The following is a 20236-nucleotide window of genomic DNA, read 5'->3' on the forward strand; positions in this document are numbered from 1 at the left end:
AGTTTCTGTGCGATAAATCTCAGCATGGTAGGGCCAGCCAAATTCCCTGAGTCACAGGCAAGTTTGCATAGCCCATACTGCAGCGTGGGGGATTATCTGAACTGCTGTCGTACCCGAGCTAGCGAGATTAGAGGTGGTTTGCATACATTTACTCATACGGCAACCCCACCTCCAGTTGCTGTGTAGACAGGTGAAAGCTCATTTCATATCATTCCAGCAAAACAGCTTAGTTTGGCTGGAATCTGTCATGAGAGCAGCTGACCCAGAATCCACAAAAATCAGAAATTCATACCGATTTGAATGTTACCGGCTCTGAAACACTGCTCCGCCAGCTCTGGGATGTCTCACAATCTGCTCTGAGTGTAGAGAGGATCAAACCACCGGGCTGGGTATCTGCTGCTGTTGGAAATGTCCAGTTGCCCTGAAAACCACCGAGCTGACTTGCTGGGGTTGGGAATAGCAGAAACACCAGCCCTAAGAAGAAAAGGCACCACACAATGTGAGCCAGACCTCAGGATGCTCAGAAGCATGGCAAGCATGAGTGTGCAGCCACCGGACTGCTACATTAGAGCCCTAGGAAACTCCAAACACTGGGAATGCCATGGGAGTGGTTGTATCTCAGACAGTGTATTTGTCTGCGATAGTAATTCTTACTCATTTTTTGGACTCTTAAATCCAGAAAACAATTCAGAACAGGCTTTTTGGTGCTGGTCAGACTCCCCTACTGATCTCCTGCTGTCATGTCCTATTTTTCAAGCTATTTTTTCCCCCATCTGATATTTTTCAGTGGCCTAAAGGTTATCCCGTCTAGGGTGACAGTCACCAGTCAGAAGGTGGCCTCTCTCTGAGCATGCAGATGAGCACCTTTCAATGACTTTGGCACCAACCAAAAGAAGCCCCGTGCAAAGCAGACACAAATTTCGGCAGTGAATCTCCCTCCCTCCTATTGTACCGTGATTGTGTATGCTCCAACGGGCACATAAGGTGCCTGGGCCCGTCCTCTCCAGCCTGCACTTCTGCCAGCAGCTCGTATTCAGTGTTGGACAAATCCAGCTTGTGAAATGCTCTTCGTGGCAGGTCCAGCCGGCTGGCGCGTTTGGCACGACACAGACCGTTACATCACTTGGCCAAACCTGACCTCTGTCTGTAGAGTACAAGAGAAAGGTACCGTCATCCAACGGCTGCTCAATAGCCAGGCGAAATGAATTGATAGGTGTCAATTCAGCCTGCAGTGGACCAGTAGCTACATTATAATGCCAACCTCACCTTTGGTGTTAATGAGGCCCCTTCATTAACAGCCTTGAGCAGAGGGGTCAGGGACTGAATAGAGACAGACTCCTTTCTCACCCAGAGAGCTGGTCCTTCTCATTCAGAATTGAAGCACGTTGGCGGGGCAGTTTGAGGATGCTTGTGCTGCCCATGTTGCATCTGCAAGGGACATGACGTATTTGTGACTATTCATCTGGCTCTTTTCACCAGCGCTAAATACACAGAAAGAATAAAATAAATTCTCATTGTGTTCCCGCTTACTAGGAAAATTTTCCCTCTTCCTTCTGGTTTGGAGGGTTATTGTACATTAAAAGCCTTTTGCATTTTTCAGTAGCTATAGTACGCTATAATTTAGATTTTCCTCAGGCACAAAAGAACTTAGTTAAGCTAAACTGTATTACAGTGTGGTTTTTTTTTTCTACTAAGTCCTTCATTAATAAGGGAACTAAAGAATTTCCAAGCTGTCTGTAATTTTTCCCAGATGCAGCTAGTAGTTGCTAGGAGTATCTTTTTGGCAGTCAGAGTTTTTGGCTATTAACAATCTGGACTTTCGCTATATTACCCTGGTGTTAAATATGTGCTGTGAATATTGTAGCATGGAGTGTGAATTGGGGAAGGAGGGAAAGGCAGAGAACAGGCAAAACAAAATCATTTTTAGAAGAATAAATATTGCTAGGATTAACAGCTGATTTGAACGAACACGCTTCCCTGCAGGGATCCCAATGCTGATTAGCAAACCAGGAGCCCTGCTACACCAGCACAAGCATTGCTGCAGAACTAACTCCTTCTCACTCACAGCTTCTCTCTCTGTCACTACCTGTTCTGTTTTCTCCCTGGCAGCCAACACAGACAAGCCCTGCAGTGAGCCTGTGCCATGAACTAAAGACAACAAAGGCCGCAGACAACCATCCACAAACCAACGCAACACCCAGCTCCCCTCGGTGCCACCAGAGAAACTGAATCCTCTCTTGACTTTAGGTTCAGAATATTTTCTGAGGCTGTAAGTAAGGACTGTTGTTGGCAAAGCCCTGGTAAGTACCAGGAGAAAGATGTCTGCCCCTGATTACCTAAAATATCATCAGTTCTTTGTTTCGACTGCAGGTATGTTAATCTTGGAAATGCCACAGACTATTTGGCTCATCGGATGTGCTTCATGAAAGTAGATGAAGATCACTATAATAATTTTGCAGCTGGTAAGAGAAGGCAGTGAAGTGACTTACACATGTCCGGGAGAGAACTTCGGTGTCCTTCCACTCAGTCACATTGCATATGGACACAAAGTGGAGGCATGTATTTTCTCAGAGAAACCCTGCTCAAATGCAAGATTTGTGTCTTAATCTTGAAGTCCATGGGACTATTACAAGATCATCATTTTTCTACACTGCCTGATTCTTTAAGGGCTGGAGACAGCCTTGCTTGTTGGCTGGCTGGTGTCCAAGCCCCTCAAAGCACAGACTGACCGCAAAAGTTGTGGTCTTCAGTTCAGAGTGGAAAAAGGGAAGGTGCAACTAAATTAGTAATGAGAAAATAATAATGAATGACAACAAACAGTGAAACAAACTTGTTTCTCCAGGGATAGGAAGGGCAAGCCACAAACACAGAGACACACACATATAAATTGACGATGGGGCCTTACAGCGGATGTACAGCCAACCACCCCAGCGAGCGATGCTAAGCCTACAGGAAAGTATGTTTGCTGCAAAATGAGAGATGTTGCTTGGAGGCTGGCGAGGAAGCAATTTAGGCATCTTGGGTTGCATGGTGGTTGGGATTGTCTGGGGGGGCCGTGTGTGTTCAGGGGGGTCAGTGTTGTGTTCCTGCAGAGAGGGGGAGCTGAGGAGGAGGACAGGAGTAGTGTGGGAGGAAGGAGAGGTGCCTCGAGGAGCAGCTCTGATGGCTGTTGCCTGCTCCCCAGACAGAGCCTCAGAAAACCTGGAGCGGGCTGTGTCGCAGTTCAGCGCCTACCGGCCTCTCCCAGGAGGTGTCTGTGGACATCTGAGTGTGGGCTGCGCTGCCCCAACTTGCACTTGGCATGGCTTTCCCCACCAAAGCACTAGGACTCATCTCTTCCCGAACACCCCAGTTGTTGCCTCCTTCAGTCATGCTCCCCAAGACCAGCCAGGTTTGGCCTGTAAAGCAGCTGTGGTACATACAGACAGGAAAGAGAAAGGATGTGTTGTACCTTCCCAGCACTGTAGATTAGCCTGTGCTGGGGGAAACACCCCAGAAATCTTTCCCATCCCTGGGTTTACCTGGCCAAGGCAGGGACAAGTGCAGTGCAAAGTCTTTTTTCCACTTTATTTTCCACCATCCCCAAACTCTCGGGGGACAAAACCAGTCGTTGGCATAGTCCCCTACCATGGGCCAAGCCAGATTAAACACACACCTTTCAGTCCAAGACAAGGATCTTTGAAGCAAGGCTCTGGAAAGAAAAATAAAAAGCCCAAACGAAAATTAGGGGAGAGCTGTCATGTTTCATTTGCATATTTGAATATGCAAATAAGATCTGTTTCTTATCCATTGGCACTGGCCCTACTGTAGATGGCAGCAACACAGCAGATCTCTGCCAGCATACAGTACCACAAAGAAAGACGCTAATTGGATTTGCAGACGCTTACTGCAAAACCCAGAAGTTGCTGGAATAGATATAAAGAAAAAGGAGCTCAGCCCACAGCTGCCTTGGGTGCGAAGGCACTCAGCTGACAGCTCGTTAGCTTGAGATGTCCCTGCAAAATTAGAAGTTTGGAGGAGCCTGGATGGCTGCTGGCTCCACCTTCCCCAGCACTACCCAGCACCTGAAACTCCCAACGCGCTCCCATAGAGCCTGGCAAATTTTCTACCCTTAGCTGTGATTTTTTGGGTTTTTTTGAGCTTTTAAAGAAAATCGGGGGTAAGCTTGATCAGTCCTTGAGCTGGAAACCGTTCAGAACTGGGAACTGCTCATGGAGCAAAGGCTAGTTATAGGAATTTTTCTCCTTAAGCATTTTCGCAGTTGAATGTAAAGAGCTACCCCAGCACATTTTAAATTAATCCACTCGCACTACTTGTCCCAGCACAGAGCCCTGGTGTGCTGGCTTGGAGCAGGCATCAATATAATGCTGTGCTTACTCTGAATGGGGCACCCCAACTTCTTCTGTATAGTGCGGTTTAATGGCCATGTATCGGACTGCCCACCTGAGATGCTGTGGAAGCCAAGGCGCCTGACTCTGGGTTTCCTGTCCCTGACTTGGAAGTGCCAAAGTTCTTCCTCGCATCCCAGCCCAGGCCACAGAGCAGCTGAAAGCTGGAGGAGAGACTTGGGTCCAAACCAGCAGAAGTAAATACGGGTATGCTGAAGTGGGAGGGCAGTCCGGGTCCTGCATTGGGAGAGCATGAAAAAAACCCTTAACACCAGGCTGGGCAAAAATAAAGGCACAGAAAAATTATCATTGATGGGAATTAAAATAAAAAGCAAATTCTAATGATGCTTCAGAGGAAGTAACAGACAATTTTTCAGGAAAGGGAAAAGTTCAGGGTCTTGTGTGTCTGTGGAACATCTCTTGCACAAGGAGGATATTCAACAGAGCAAGAGCGGTGTCAAACTTGGGAAGGACGAAGACATTTCCAGAAAGGATTCAGGCCTAGGCGCATGTAACCACCAAGGACTGTGATGAAGCTGTGAGTGGGAGGAGGATTGGGAGATGAAGTGATGAAGCTAGGATTGGGAGTTAGAAAATAAAAGACTTAGGTCTAAGAGTCACGTGCATGGGAATGATGTCCACAATTAAAGATACCAATGAGAACCCCCAGAGAAAGAGGCCCTGTCTCAATGGAGAAGAAAAGACACTGTCCAAGGAGATGTCTCTTGGGACTGCATCAGACAGAAACATGGAAAATTACAACTGGAGCACTTAAAAGAATCCAAATCAGGCTCTTTTTTGTTGTTGTTGTTGTTAACTGAAGCGATTAAGCATTTTGCTTCACTAATATCCTCTATCAGGTTGATGAGGTAAACTGGCTCTTCAGAACGATTTGGGAACCGATTAATCCTTGCCTGTGGCTATCAGTTAGCAACACACACAACGTTATTGGCTAACACGCATTTTTCTGCTGCCTTACAGAGATCAACAAACTATTTCAAACAAGAAGGTTACACGAAGAAAAAATTCTGCCTTGCATCTAAAAGAAAATTTGCTCAGAAACAGTCACAAATTGCACTTGTAACGGCAGTGCCGCGTTAATTTAAGGCTCACAAAACTGAGCGCAATAACTTGTCGTTTAGAGCTCTAAGAAAAGGTAAACAAAACCCACTTTTCAGATGCAAATGTCACGCTCAGAGTCAGCGGCGGTGCTGAGAAAACCGCGTTTGCAGGGCGGGCGGCTTTTAATGATGCCTCCGCCGCAGCCAGCAGCTCCTTTCTCAGCCAGGACAGTGACCTCCGGGCTCGTCACCCAGCTGAGCCTGCGGCTGATAACCGCCGCTTCACTGAAGGAATCCCTGGGTCCATTTGCATTGCAAATACCCCCCGCTACAGACCAGAAAACGAGATATTGTTTCCCCTGCCGCGAACACCCCTCTCCCCCGCGGTCTCCATCACGGCACGGCCGCTGGCGAGGAAGGCGGCGGGCGGCCGCAGGGCCCGGGCCGGAGAGCGGCGGCGGGCGGAGGGGGCTTCGGGGAGAGCGGGGGGGGAGGAGAGGGGAAACGCGGGAACATGAGAGAAACTGCGGGAGAATGAGGAGAACGTGAGGGACAAAGAGGAGAAATGAGAGAAACTGAGGGGAAAATTGAGGGAGACCGAGGGGGGAACTGAAATTGAGAGAAAATGAGGGAGACAGAGGGGGGAATTGAAGGTTAGAGAAAATGAGGGAGAATGTGGGAAAAAGGAGAAAAACTGAGGGGAAAATGAGGGAGAACGAGGGGGAAATTGAAAGTGAGAGAAAATGAGGGAGACCGAGGGAAAAAGGAGAGACACTGAGGGAAGAATGAGGGAGACCGAGGGGGAAATTGAAAATGAGGGAGAATGTGGGAAAAAGGAGGGAAACTGAGGGGAAAATGAGGGAGAACGAGGGGGAAATTGAAAGTGAGAGAAAATGTGGGAGACTGAGGGGAAAAGGAGAGAAACTGCGGGAAAAATGAGGGAGACCGAGGGGGAAATTGAAATTGAGAGAAAATGTGGGAAAACAGAGGGAAACTGAGGGAAAAATGAGGGAGAACGAGGGGGAAATTGAAAGTGAGAGAAAATGTGGGAGACCGAGGGAAAAAGGAGAGACACTGAGGGAAGAATGAGGGAGACCGAGGGGGAAATTGAAATTGAGAGAAAATGTAGGAGACTGACAGTGGGAAATGAAGGAGACCGAGGGAAAAAGGGGAGAAACTGAGGGGAAAAGCGGGGGGGGATTGAAACTGAGGGGAAATTGAAAGTGAGAAAAGATTAGGGAGACCGAGGGAAAAATGAGGGAGAACAAGGGAGAATGAAGGAGAGTGAGGGGAAACAAGGGAGAACAGGAGAAAATGAGAGAAACTGAGGAGAAACGACGGATAAAGAGGGTGAAGGGGGAGGGGAGCATTGAGGAAAATGAAGGACAGTGAGAGGAAAAATGAGACCGAGGGAAAACGAGAAGGAAGCAGAGAGGCTGAGGGAGAACAAGGAGAACCGAGAGGAGCAGTGCCGCCAGCTTCCTCCCCAGCCAAGGCTCAGCCCTGCCCAGCCATTCTGGACTGCCGTGTCCGCTGTACTGGGAGCTGTGGTTTCCCTTGTTCTCAGCTCATTTGTGTAGAAGGAAATTAATAAACGGGTGAGATTCGCTACCGCCAGCGGCGGGGAAGCGCGGGCCGAGGGAGGGAAAAGGGGCGGGTTGGCGCGGCCGGGACGCACAACAAGGCCCAAGCGCTTCGTCCCGGTGCCGGCTGGCGGCCGTGCTGCGCCGCCCTGGGGGGCCGGGGCCGGGGCGCGGGCCCGAGCCCGGCCACGCCGCAGGGCAGGAGCGCGCCGCAGCGCCGCGCCCGCCGCGGGGGAAGGGGGGGGGGAGAGCAGGGGAGGCGGCGAGGGCCCGCTCCCTCCCACCACCCGCTTGACCCAGCGCGGGCCCCGCCTCTATCCCCGCCCCCTCGGCAGCCCGCCCGCCACCGATTGGGCGCAGCGGCTGCCCATCAGGCGGAGGCGGGGGAGGCCGGCGGAGCCCGGGCGGAAGCCCCGCCTCCAGGCGTGAGGCGACGCAGCTATTGGCGGCGGGCGGGTGCCTCTCTGGTGGCGTCGGTTTCCGGTTCCGCGGGGCGGGCGCCGGGGGGGTGGCGGGGCTGCTGCCTGTGAGTGACACACAATGAGGCGAGCGGCGGCGGCGGGGCCGTGAGGGGCCGCGACCGAGGAGGCGGCGGCGGCGGCCGAGGCGGCGGGGAGGGGGGTGGGGGGGAAGGAGAGCGGCTTCGCTCGTAGAGGGGAAGAAAGGGGGAAGAGACACCCCCCCGCCGACCGGCCAGCGAAACCGCCGCGGCGGGAGTGAGCGAGCGAGCGGGGCCCGCGGCGCTGCGCCCAGCCATGGACAATCAGGTGAGGGGAGCGGCGGCGCCCGCCCCGCCGCGCCGCCGTGGGGGTGGGGCCCCTCGGCGCCGCCCCTCCCCCCCGCGCGGGGGGCACGCGTGGGGAGGGGCCGGGACCCCCCTACACGGGGGTGGGGGGGCCCTGCACCGGGCGGACCCCCACCCCCGTCCGGGAGGAGGGGGGGTTGATCCCCCCCGGTGGTGTTGGGGGCCATCGCCCCTCCGAGTAGGCACACCTCCTCCCCACACCCCCTTTTTTTTTTTGGGGGGGGGGGTGGCTTTGCTCAACCCTCGCCCCTTCATGGGCGGCCGCGCCGCAGCCTCGCCCGCGGCGGGGGGTGGCAGCAGCATTTCCCGCAAATTCCTGCCCGGGCTTCTTTACGGGGAGGGGTGGTGCCGGCGTTGCTACCCCCCTCAGCCGCGGAGCAAAGGGTTAATGCCACCGAGAGAGTTATTACCGCTGCGGGGAGGCGGTGGGAAGCCGCCCGTTAGCGGACGGGCCGCTGCCGTGCTGCGGCAGGCGGGGATGGATGCTGGAAGTTTACCTGAGGTGATCTGGAGCAGGCTGGCTCAGGCCTTTTGTGTGCGAGTGCATGCGAGCTGGTAACAGGTTACCTGCAAGCCTGAGGTTCAGGAGGTGAGCCCCGCTTCTCCTTTGAATAATCAGGCAGAGGAGGGCGAATGGAAACTGGTTATGGCTTTCAGGCAATTAGCACATCAAACAAAAAGCCAGAGGAGCCTTCAGAATGTTTATTGAGAAGTTGAAAAGCAGACTCCTTTGTATTATTACAAATTGTTTGAATAGGATCCTGATTTCCCTTTGTTGAGAGACACGCTTGGGAAAAAAAAAACCCTCCATTTTCAGTGGAACAACTTTGGATGTTTGTTATGTTGGGAGATTTTATTTTCAAATGTGTTTCAACTTCTGGCTTAATTCGTAGCGATTGTTAATTGGACCGATATGTGAGGGGTATAGCAAGTACAACTTTCACTCTCAGTTAAACAGTTCTCTTTTATGTTTAATTTTGTTCTCTTTCACATAGTCCCATCTGTTTCGCAGCTAAAATTTCTCAGCCGTCTCAACTAGAAAGGCAAATTCTGTAGACTGACAGTCATTTGCACCTCTCTGGAGAGGGGTAGTAACTGGCAACAGTAGCACAATTTAAAGGGTAATTATGGAATCGATAACGTGAAGCTGCCGAACAGACTGGATCGGTTGATGTGAACGCTTCCGTGAACACTGTGGGAAGTATCCCAGATAAAACAGGCCTACAAGCACTCTCCTATGCGAGCCTGTGATTTAGGCAGACCGCCTCCACATAATGCTCTTCCATGTAGGAGAGATTGCTGTGCTTTGAGTGAAACACACCTTGCCTTTTTTCTTATTCCTTAATACAACATGAAAGAACGGACGGCTGCGTACCTTCATTTTTAGCGCAGGAGCGAGATGGAGCCAGCATAGATAAGCCCTAAAGCGCAGAACGGGGGAAAAATGGCCTGGCAAGAGAACTTGCAGAGGACGGTAACCTAAAGAAATGTTGTAGTAAAACAGGTGAAGCAATTAATTAGATGAATTTGTCCCTGAGAATTGGTGTGTTGGATGGCAGATGAAGGTATTTTACTATAAAGATAATTGCCTGAAAGAGTGTCTTAAGGCTTATAGTTGAAATTAGAACTGGACTGCAATTTGGGAGGTCAAGCTTTGATGCCTGGTACTCTGTAGACCTCCTGTGTGATCTTTTTACAAAGAAAAGAATACTGAGATTGAGTGACTTACGCTTTTTCAGAAAGTATTAACCATGCTCTGAAAATCACATTCCCATAAAATGTCAGGTTGGATATGCAAAATATTTTTTGAGCATTAATCATGGTCATACTCCTTGTTGCAGTTCCTCAGTGGGAAAATGAGGATAATACTTTTCCTAAACATTTGTCTAGAGCTCAGGAAGCTCTTTCTTTCTATATTCATTGTCTAACATCATGCCCTCACTTCGAGTCTGTGTCCACCTGTAATATAGGTAATGACAAATAATGTTGCCTCTCCCAATGGTGATTGAGAACTGCCAGAAAGAACAAGACATTTATTTTCAGGTCTTAGGTGAAGAAGGGGGTAAGGACTAAAAACTGCTCCTTGTTTTATAAGCTTCCACTTGCTGAAGCTGAATTTTGTTGGGTTTAGTTTGAGATCGCTGTGCTGTTGGTCTAGTTTGTATAGCATATATGCACAAAATTAGTAAGTAGTTGGATACCTTAGGTGTTCTTCCCTGTCTCTACAAATCTTGCCCTAAGATTTGCTTGCTTTAACTTGTGTCTGAGTCACATTTGCCTTTCCTCTGTTACATCTGTTTAATTCATTTGCTTTCTTTTGACTGTGAAGTCTGCAATAATATGTGGATCTTCACAATTAATTTAATCTGTTTTTTAAGACATTTAATGGAATTTTTTTTTATTCAGTGAGAGACTGAATACACCTCTGTTATTTTATGATTGGAGTAGGATTTGGGAGTGCAAATCAGAATTAGGTCATTTTAGTGTTGAATATTGTGCAGGCATGCTATATGTTAGACTTGGTCTTTGAAAGTGCGTTAATAAAATAAAATATCTTTAAAAGAATACAAGGAGCATCATAGCTGTATTCTAATGGATTACATATTCCAGAGAATATCATAAACCACCGATTCATGATCTAATTTTTCCTGTTTTAAGATTAGTTTTCTGCCAGTGCTGTGAATTCTGTAAGCTGTGAACATCAAGTTCTGTCTCTGACACTTTCTAGAAATAAAGATTCTGCAATTAGGACTTTGCTGACAATTTAGTTGATAAGTGAGGCAGATAAACCTGTCCCTCTTCTAAAGCTGTTTTCTCTGCAATGCTAATATTAGGAAGAAAATAGGTACGAAATGGTGCTAGGAGCTATTTTTATGATATCTTTTCTGTTGACAACACTGTAGTTTTCAGAATTAGACTAATCTCTCTGTGGAGGCTGTTGTATTCCTCCCCTGCGGTGATCTAGCGTCTTCTGTCTGTGGGGCTCAGCATTATGCATAACATGTAAGCTGTTTCATTTTGCTTATAGTCTACCTCTATCCTAAAACAGTGCACGGTTCAAGTAAAATTGGAGCTGGGGCACCGAGCCCAACTGCGAAAAAAGCCCACCACCGAAGGGTTTACTCATGACTGGATGGTGTTTGTCCGTGGCCCGGAGCAGTGTGACATCCAGCATTTTGTGGAAAGGGTGGTCTTTCGGCTACATGAGAGCTTCCCAAAACCCAAGCGAGGTGAGTGTATTTTTGAAGATGCATTATTAGATCTTCTCTGTATGAAAGAGCATTGTGCAAGTCAAGGTTGTCTTGGACTGTCACTGTTCTGTAAAATATCTCCTTAAAGAGGAGCAAGATGTGCATTGTGTGCACTTCATCTTTAACCTTTACCATCTTTGTTTGAGGAAGGTCAGGGAGAATGGGACCTTTCTTCTGATGAAAGGGCTGGAGGTGAGATGCTTTCTCCTCTTATTTAAGCTTAGTACATGCAGATTCTCAAGACGCTTAGCGACAGCAGAAGATAATTCATGTTACAAAATGGGAAAGATGCATTTGTTTTTTTAATATTCACCAACACAAGCTGGAAGTGTGTGATTGGGGAGAGATGCTCAAATACTGGGCTCATATATATACTGGAGTATGTAGTCTTTTGCATTGGTCATTAAGTAGCCATCAGGATTCTTGCAGTTTCTAGTCTCATGTGCCATTCAGGTAGCATTTAAGCCAGCAGATATCAATGATGCTAAAGGGGTGGTGGTCTTTTTGCCACTGGCCATATGTTCCAGCTGCACGTATGTGTGCAAGCACTGTGCAATCAGCAAGGTTGAGGAGAGTATACAAATTGTAGTGTTATTTTCTGCTGGATCTGTTCATTGCTCTTTCTGACCGTGCAGCAACATGAACCTTATTCTTGGCACGGGGCAGCAGGGACGCATGGTTGAGGTGGAGGAGCAGGAATTGCCCTTTTCGGCAGCAGTGCAGGGTTTTAGATCTGCTTAAGATTGTGTAACTTTATCTGCAATGTTATTGTTATGTAGCGTTACAAGGAATGCTGGCTGCCTAAGAGTATTGCTGTAAATGACTTCATAATGTGCGTTCTTTGAAATATTTCTTTGGAAGACTCCTGGTCACGCAGGATGTCTTAGGACTACCTACTACATTGGTTATTTGTGAGAGTCCGCAGTGGAAAGTAACTCAAAGGTGTTCAGCTCATAAGGATGTGAATCTAGTCTGTATGTTAATAATATCTCCTTCAAATTGATGCAGTAAAAGGGATGTATGATAAGCAAGTGCAATACTGAGCCGAAAGCTGATTTATAGAGTAAAAGTTACAATCTGCTGTGCTGCAATTCTTGTCATCTGGTGTAATTACTTCATTACAAATAACTGTGCTGGGATAGTACATGGTCTTTGCTCAGTCAGTTGCCGTATCATCTACCTTTAAAGAGACAGGGTTTTTTTTCCGATCTCTAGGTTTTGCATGCTTTCTTAAGCTCACTCGTAATGCCAGCTTGCTTTTGACCAAAGTGTGTCTGGGTTGTACATAAATGGTATGGCAGATGCATGCTATTTCTAGATTTGTTTGAAGGGTTTCTTCAGATGGTTCACTTTTCCTTGGAGCAAAATCTACTGGGGAAGGTAGGCTTGTGCTGCTGGCGGATTGCTTGTGTATTAATTTTAATTTGTTAGAATAGAACGTCAAAGGAACAAAGGCTGCTTGGCAGATAGTCTTAAGATTCCTGCTGCCATATTGGCACTGTTCTTTGGTTTTGGGTTTTTTCCCCTAAATGATAGGGTTCTTATATGAAATTCAAGTGAAAGCAAGTCTAGAGATTTTTATTCTTTTTAGATATGCTCTTTTTTCACAGTTGAATTTTGAATACTGCTTTCTAGCACCTTAATGATGGTAGAAGTGCTTAGAGCTGGGGATAATATATCTACATTAAAGAAAAATAATTTGTGTGCTTTTTAGGTTTGAGGTACTGTTTCCTAATCATATTAATTACTTGGAATTCTTTAGAGAAAGTAAAAAGATTTGCACTGAATTCCTCTAATTACTTAATTGACTTTATTTACATATATTGTAGTGCATAAATTATGTACGAGTGCATCCGGTTCCTGAGAGGGAGAATATCTGTGTGTTGGTCTCATGTTTCTTCTGGCAGCTGTTGTGTATAGCTATGTCATGGCCAAATAAATGATCCTAGAATCCTTCGAGTTGGCTATCACTATACTGAAATGCCGTGGTAGACGATAGGAAGGATTCAGTAGCATGAAGATACACCAGGCAGCAGGATGGGGGAACTGAGGCAGGAAGCATGTAGATTAATTTCTAAGAAGTGATTAACTTTTGTAGTCGATGTTTCTGCAGTAGGCAGCACTGTAACCTTAGCGGCAAACTGTTTAACCTTTCTCCGTTTCCTTGTGTGTGCAATAAATAGTAGCGCTTACCTGCCCTTCAGGTTTGTTACGAGGTTTGAATGACGCAGCTTGTAGTATGGCTGTTACGTAATTAGGAAGATTGAGCATTGCAGGAGAGTGTCTCAAGGAAAAAAAAATCTGCTCGCATGGTATAGTGTTTTGATTAATAAATATCGGCATCAAAGTAAGTTTTACCTTTCCGTACTGTTCAAATTCCCACCTTTTGGGTCTTCGCCTTTTTTTGCAAGACAGCTTTAACTCACAGTTTGCGTTGCGTGGAACAGCACGGAAATGTAATTGTATCTCACTGCAAAAGGGGGGGAAGAATCTCACGGAGACTCTGGCATGGAGTGTTTTATGTTTCCTTTCCATGGGAGGAGCTAAGAACAGATTTTCATGTTCTTAACGAAGCCCATGACCACCATCTTATTTTGTTTCTTCAGAAAGGTCAGTGTTTTAAATGTGTCCTGAGTTGTCAGAGGCCCATTTCTCATCTTGCAAATCCTTTTTGGCTCAGATTAAGTTGCATTATATTCAAAGTTAATATTTTTCTGTTCTCTTTTCAGTGTGCAAGGAGCCCCCTTACAAAGTGGAGGAGTCTGGCTACGCAGGCTTCATTATGCCCATTGAAGTATACTTCAAAAATAAGGTAGAATCTGATTTCTGGTCTTCTAATTGTTTTGAGCTGTGCCAGAGCCTGAAACTGCCTGACAGAAAGACTCTAAATTATGTGACTGTTTTATGTGTGTGTTTTTTATTAGTCTAATAAATAGAATTTAACTGGGAGTTGGAAGCTCCTGCCAGACTTCAAAAGAAAGCTTTTGGCAGAAATGGAAGTGTATAGAAAGGTAATATCAGGACAGCGTGATGGTCCTAGAGATTCTGAACAGAGATTGTACCACTCGTAACGATTGTATCCACTTCTCTAGCATGGATAATATTAAAGCAGTTTAAAATATTTTGTGCAAATAGGGAAGTAAATATACATAAACCACTGATTTTATAAACATTTGTAAATACTGTGTTGACTGGGAATGTATTAAAAAAATCCATTTTTTATTTGCAATCTTATTAAACTAACTGTACAGGTGTAAAATTTGTATAGGCCCAAGATGAAGATTTACATATATAGGACAACTGTTTACAGCTATGTTAAAAATATTGTTGTTCTGATTCAGTATTCTTCCAAAAAGAAAACACTAAATATTTTAAATCTTAAGATGCATTGCCAACAAGTATATTAAAGTTAAAATTTGGGATTTATTGCTTGCTTTAAGTCTTACCACAGAGGTCACATGCTACATGACTTGAAGAAGGTTATGAAAGTAGGGATTTGGGCGCTTGCGGTCATATTAACTCAGTTTCAGTTTAATTGTTTTGTTAAACATGAATACTGAATCTTTTTGGTTTTGATTACTACTTTAAAAAAAAAAATGTTCTGCTTATTATCCCTAAGAGGGAACCTAGATAAACTAAAATTTGACCATTAAGCCACATCGCTATAATGTATGCTCTCACCCCTACCCCCCTCAGCCCTCCAAGCACCAGCCATTACCCCAGGGTTTGTTGACAGCAGACCACGTATAACACCTAATTCCATTTAGCTTCCCAGCATCCTTTCCACTGTACCTCCCACAAACATATTTGTCTATCGTTTCGTTCTTGCCCCAGTCTAGCAGAGTGTGCTCTCCTGGCGGTGTCATTTGTGAATAATTAATGTTTCAGTTTGGCTTTTTTGGCCTACCACATTGCTCTTACCCCACTTTGAGTCTGAGTAATAAGCCAAATAATGAGACTGAACCACAAGAAGACTTGTCTTCTGAACCTGGGAACGTTTTGCCCACAACTTTCTTTTGGGTGGGTGGGGTAAGCCAAAAGGATGTGAAGAGAAATGGCAGTTAGAGGGTAGGAGACAGTTGTTGATCGAAGCAGCTTTTTTGGCAGACACTGAAAACTGCAACTTGAATGCAGGAAAAAACCTCAAAAGCTTAAAAGTAGTTTGACTTCTGGTGGCTTTTCTGAGGTTTTGGATGGAAATCAGGAAACTCTTAATCTACACTATATGTTGGCTTAATTCAGGTTCAAAATCTACCTTTACATTTCTGACCAAAAAATGTCAACTTGTCCACACTGATTTCTTGTAAGGGGAATCTCGAATTACTGTGGTGGGTGAACTTTGTTTTTTTTTCTACTCTTACCTTTTATTTTTCCTTCCTTTCTTCACCCAGTCTTTTCTCACACTTGCCTTTTCCCTGCAGGTCTCCAATGGCTTTCACAAGTCTTCAGATCTTTCTCATTTCTGCCTCCTGTATTTTTTTTGTAGGCGCACTTGTTTGCAATGACCGTCGTCTGCATTCGTATGCTTGCTTTCTCTCTGTCCCTTATGTCCATATGCTCCTCACAGAATATGGAACTGGCAGCTTTTCTGACTATTGGTTTCACACCCACTGGGGTCATAACTTCTTGTTGTTTCTATAAACATGTGACTGCATAGTTGTTCTTTCTAGCATTAGGGGTAGGCTTTTATAAATAAGGGAAATAGGTGGTCTCTTCGTAGTGGAAACAATGGAAGTAGCAGTTAATTTAGGAGAAGGCGGCTTGTTTTTGGCATTTTGGTCTTCAGAAACATGAAAAATAAATAGGAAAACAGGTTTAGTGGCAGACTTGTTTTCAAAGCTACAGATCTTCAAAATACTCATCTTTGTCCTGTTTTTTAGATGCATGCATTACGGAGAAGTTATTTTCCACTTTTAAGCTGATCGATGAATTGATTAATTAGGGAGTTTCAGGTAGCACCTCCCATTATTAAATTGGGGCAAGCAGTGGTTGAGGGAAAACACGATAGCTTCCATCTTCCAGCATGTCATTTGAAGAGAGACTTGTTCCCAGGTTCAACCATGAACTTGAAATACGTGAGCTATACTGAAGTTGTTTGAAATTTGCTTTTACTGCTTAGAAGTTAATTTTTCCATTCTTGTGTCAGCAAATGTTATGTTCTCTGCACATCTGGAAGTTAAGCACGGTACTTAGGATTGCTGGAAGCTCAGAAGCTGCCTGACAATGTGAAGAATTTGGTTCCTCTGACCACTATTGCCTGGTGATAATGCCATCTTGAAATATTAAGAGCTATGATTATTTTCAGTAAGTGGAGTTGAAGGAAATGTGAGGTAAATACTTCTGCAAAGATAGAAATGCAAAGACAAAAGATAAGCAAAAACTGGGACATAGTAGAAATTAAAAACATGGGGAAAGAGGAGGAGGAATGGCAAAGCCTATTTTCTCCTGCATTAAAGAATGTGACATTAAAGCACCAAATAAATAAGTCTTTACTACTTCGAGACCGTATGTTCACTCTGATCTCTGTAAACCTGTTGACACTGGTGGGGATCAGCTGTTGTGTGTAGAGCATATATTGTTCTGAATTTGCCTGAATTGATGACAGCATTTGGGACTCATCCTTAAATAACTCTTTTCAAGTAGATGTTATGGATTCATTCTGGGATTGGGTAGAAAACGCTGTTTCATAGGTGGCTGGGCAGGAGGAATCGGGTGGGTCTTTCTGGCCATATGCTCCCTACATTTTAGTACGTTTTTGTTGATGTGTGTCCTCTCAGTTGAAACAAGAGCTGCAAAGGCTTTGGGATTTGTTTATCAATGCATGTTTAACTTTGTAAAGGTGAGAAGAGAAAGGATTTGAAGAGGGGGTGAACTAATCTGTGGAGGTTGATCTTTGCCATGGTTGGCTGAAAATTTTTTTTCCACAGTTTAAGCCTCCTTTCTTAGCCTAATTTCCTTTCCCTGCTCTAATTTGTTACTAGGATGATAAGTAGTGGTTGTCAGAGCCAGTGCACTCTTTGCTTTGGCTAAAGAAACCTGGGCCGGTTCACTCCTAAGGAACACTTTTACTAAGAATGGCTTAAGAATGGTTTTAATGAACTTAATCGGGGATTTTTTTTAGGCAACTTTGCATAAAACTGCCCATTAACTCTTTGTGTTGGAGTACTCTCTTTTTGTTACTGTCGTTGTCTGTTTGGAGTAGGGGAGTCAGTGCTCTCAGCCCCGCTGAAGCTTGTGGTGCCTTTCTGTCAGACAGGGAGGTGTCAGCAGAGTATTAAAAAAAGGTGCAGGAGCTTGTTCTTACCCTCTACGGACATCGTTACGCCTTGTTGGCATGTGCTTGTCCTTCCTGTGCTGTAATTCAGTTCCTCAATAAGTAGGTGCTTTCTCAGTCTTGTCATTTGAATTGCAGAATATATATTTTGAATATTGCTGTGAACCTGGGCGGTTTGTATATCTGAGCTTTCTAGAGAGTTGCAGTGGTCTAGACAGGCCGCGGGACTCGCAGTCTCATTTGATACTGGTGGCCTGCTAGAGCCTTTGCCTCTGTAACTGAACCTGAAAAACAAAGGGCAGGGTCTCAGCAGGCTGAATGATAAAGGATTTGAAAGCACAGTTGACTAATGATAGTGGATCATTTGGGATTGTTGGACTGAAAATGTTAGTATGCTATTTTTATTTTTAAATCCTTTGTGTTCCTTCCTATAATGAGGGCTGCTGTTAGTGGCTTCTGGTGCTTGAATCAATACAAACTGGGTACAATAAATGCATTGCTGTTTTTCTACTGCTCTTCCCCTTCCCTCTCCCCCGTTCAATTTCAACAGTCTTGAGGCTTTTTTCATGGCCTTATTGTTGTCTCCAAATACATCTTTCACAGTGGCATGTGTTGTAATTTGGAGGCTGTAATACAGGTATGAATTTGGTATTCATCCCCTGTTACATTTTTTGCATCCTAATCAAATTAGATCACACCCCTCCCAACAAAAGCTAAAGGTCTAGTATACTCTAGTATGCTATTCCGATATAAGGCAGATGATATGAATGCAACATGGATAAGATGTTGTATTAAAGTCTCTTTAAAGATACTACCTCCCAATTTCAGTGCTAGAGATAAAAGGCTTCCAGTATTTACATAATGTGGATACATGTAACTTGGGCTTTTTCTATTAGTGAAAAGGGAGATAAGCAAAGAAAGCTGAGAAATCCGTTTGATTTTTTTCCAGTTAGGTTCAAAATAAAAACATGCATATTTTAGCCCTTCTGCAATATTTATAGGTGTGATATATAAAATACATAGAAAAATATCGGAGAAGGGAAAAATTATTTGTGTTTCAAAGTAGGAACTCAGTGGAGACGTTGTATGTGGGTTGCACATATGGCAGGGTAGGTGAAACTGGAGATGAGTTAGAGCTACGTCGGGCCTGTGCCATGAGAAAGGTATTGGCTTGTGAAATACTCCTAAGGAAGGTTGCTGAAGAGCCCGTGTTTGCATGAGAGATTTGATTTTACTTAACAAACTGCTGTGTTATTGGGGCAGGGTCTGCACAGCTTTGAGGAAAGGAGGAGTAGATTTAACCTGTTAGTATTTATTCAGTGTTGCTGAAAGTTGTGGAAGGAGGAGTAAAACTTGTCATTTTGTCTAGCCTTTAAGTGGAACCATTTGCTGCTGGCATCTTTTAGGTCTGTCCTGTGTTGTCTTACCAAACCTGCAGCACTCTCTTTTGTGCTGATGATGAATGGTGAATTATTTTTTTTTCCTTTTTCTGTCATAAATTAATACATATTATCAGTTTACCCATTCTTCTGTCTGAGCAGACTGTTTTCCTGGCCAAAACACCCGGGCTGTGTGTGTTTCAGGAGCCATTCAGTGTGGCACATTGATAGGCATCTCCATATGCTGAATAGATTGCAGTGCCTCGCAAGGAAGCGTGGTGGAACGTAGCAGCTTTACTAGCCATGCCAGCATCGTATCTTGTATTTCTAAGAGCTAGTAGATTATTAAATGCCTGTCTTTGAGCAGTGAGTGTATTTTCCTAATTTTCGAACAAAGTAATAGATGGGGGAGAGTTCCTAAACGCTGTTCTCTATTACTTTACTTAACCCTGTAGAATCTCGAAAGAGATAAGGGTGTTTCATGGACTTGTTAGCAGAGTGTAACATAAGGCTACTTGCTTCAAAAAATGAATATTGGGCTATTCACTTTTAAATGTCCTGTCTCTAAGCGGGGTGGAATACTAGTCAAACGGGTTGTACAAGCCTGGAAAGGGGGTTTCATTTATACAGACGTTATGAACCGGTTACAGATAAATGAGTCTGTCAGGCTGGATCTATGGCAAAAGGGAAGTAGTGTTAGATGTTATAGTTATTGAATAACCATGAGTCTGCTTCCTTGGTGTGCTAGATTTTTGTAGATAATTTTGTTTTATGGCTTTCTAAAAGTGATTTATGGCTTTATGCGCACGCTACCAGTGAAATTCTTTTGATTTGTGTTTAAGTGGCAAAGGGCACACCCTGCCTTAAAAACAGGACAAGGAAATTTTAACAAAAGACTTTGAAAAATTCCCCCTTACAAAAAGTGCCAAAAGAACTTTAACCCATTACTTCAGAAGTCAGAAGAAAAATAAAGCAACTTCAGTGTTCGTAACAGTGCAGTGGCAGACAGGAAGCTGGAAAACAGTAAAAATAAAGCGTAACGTACTCAGCTTTGGAAATTGGAGGTGGAGTAGGGGGATTCACTGGATGGAGGGAAATTCACAGCAGCTGCAAATAAAGCTTGGCCCTGGCTTTGTGGTACACTTCTAGTTTACTTCTCTGGCGTCCTGAGATTTAAGGGGCAGATATAAACTGATGTTCTAAGGTGGCTTGCTCAGAGATGCCATACCTGGTTAACCATTTCATGTCCAAATTGACCATTGAATTTTAATCTGAATAACCACAATATCTACCAGTTAGAAATGGATGTGATCCATCCTTTCTAAAGCCTTTCTTGGAAGTAAGGCCCTTTAGAACAGCATATGGTCTCAGAGAGCGACAAAATATCCATAGAAAATAGTCTCTCCCCTTTTCAGTTTTACTTGTTGACATCAAGGGTTGAATATCAGAAGGTGGAATCTAAGAGTAAAGCTTGGCTTGCCCGTATAGTTGCTAC

General features: G+C 44.9%; 2 protein-coding genes across 8 annotated transcripts in view; one reads left to right on the forward strand and one right to left on the reverse strand.

Moving 5' to 3' along the window:
- Positions 1-328: 328 nt before the first annotated feature.
- Positions 329-7006, reverse strand: LOC140643602 (uncharacterized). Of its 2 annotated transcripts, XR_012039602.1 has the most exons (4): positions 5560-5637; positions 1267-1428; positions 953-1144; positions 329-474 (listed from the first exon to the last, which is right to left on the reverse strand). XR_012039602.1 is itself a non-coding variant. In XM_072845638.1 (2 exons), the coding sequence occupies exon 1, from the start codon at positions 6817-6819 to the stop codon at positions 5563-5565; it is 1257 nt and encodes a 418-aa protein (XP_072701739.1). In that variant the 5' UTR covers positions 6820-7006; the 3' UTR covers positions 4570-4625; positions 5560-5562. The 2 variants fall into 2 exon arrangements, 1 of the variants encoding a protein (XP_072701739.1); XM_072845638.1 differs by lacking the exons at positions 329-474; positions 953-1144; positions 1267-1428 and adding an exon at positions 4570-4625 and having other exon boundaries at positions 5560-7006.
- Positions 7007-7692: 686 nt separating this feature from the next.
- Positions 7693-20236, forward strand: part of MLLT1 (MLLT1 super elongation complex subunit) — a 32419-nt gene continuing 19875 nt past the window's right edge. For all 6 annotated transcript variants that reach the window (XM_072845212.1, XM_072845214.1, XM_072845210.1 and 3 more), the window contains exons 1-3: positions 7693-7799; positions 10887-11067; positions 13818-13900. In XM_072845212.1, the coding sequence (XP_072701313.1) occupies positions 7788-7799; positions 10887-11067; positions 13818-13900 (276 nt within the window). In that variant the 5' untranslated portion in view covers positions 7693-7787. The remainder of the gene's footprint in view (positions 7800-10886; positions 11068-13817; positions 13901-20236) is intronic.

The sequence above is a fragment of the Ciconia boyciana genome, chromosome 24 (genome assembly GCF_034638445.1).
Source record: "Ciconia boyciana chromosome 24, ASM3463844v1, whole genome shotgun sequence".
NCBI lineage: Eukaryota > Metazoa > Chordata > Aves > Ciconiiformes > Ciconiidae > Ciconia > Ciconia boyciana.

Bases quoted from the DNA above. Each gene is read 5' to 3' on its own strand.
- LOC140643602 (XM_072845638.1), bottom strand. From the start codon at position 6,819: ATGCTCCCCTCCCCCTTCACCCTCTTTATCCGTCGTTTCTCCTCAGTT.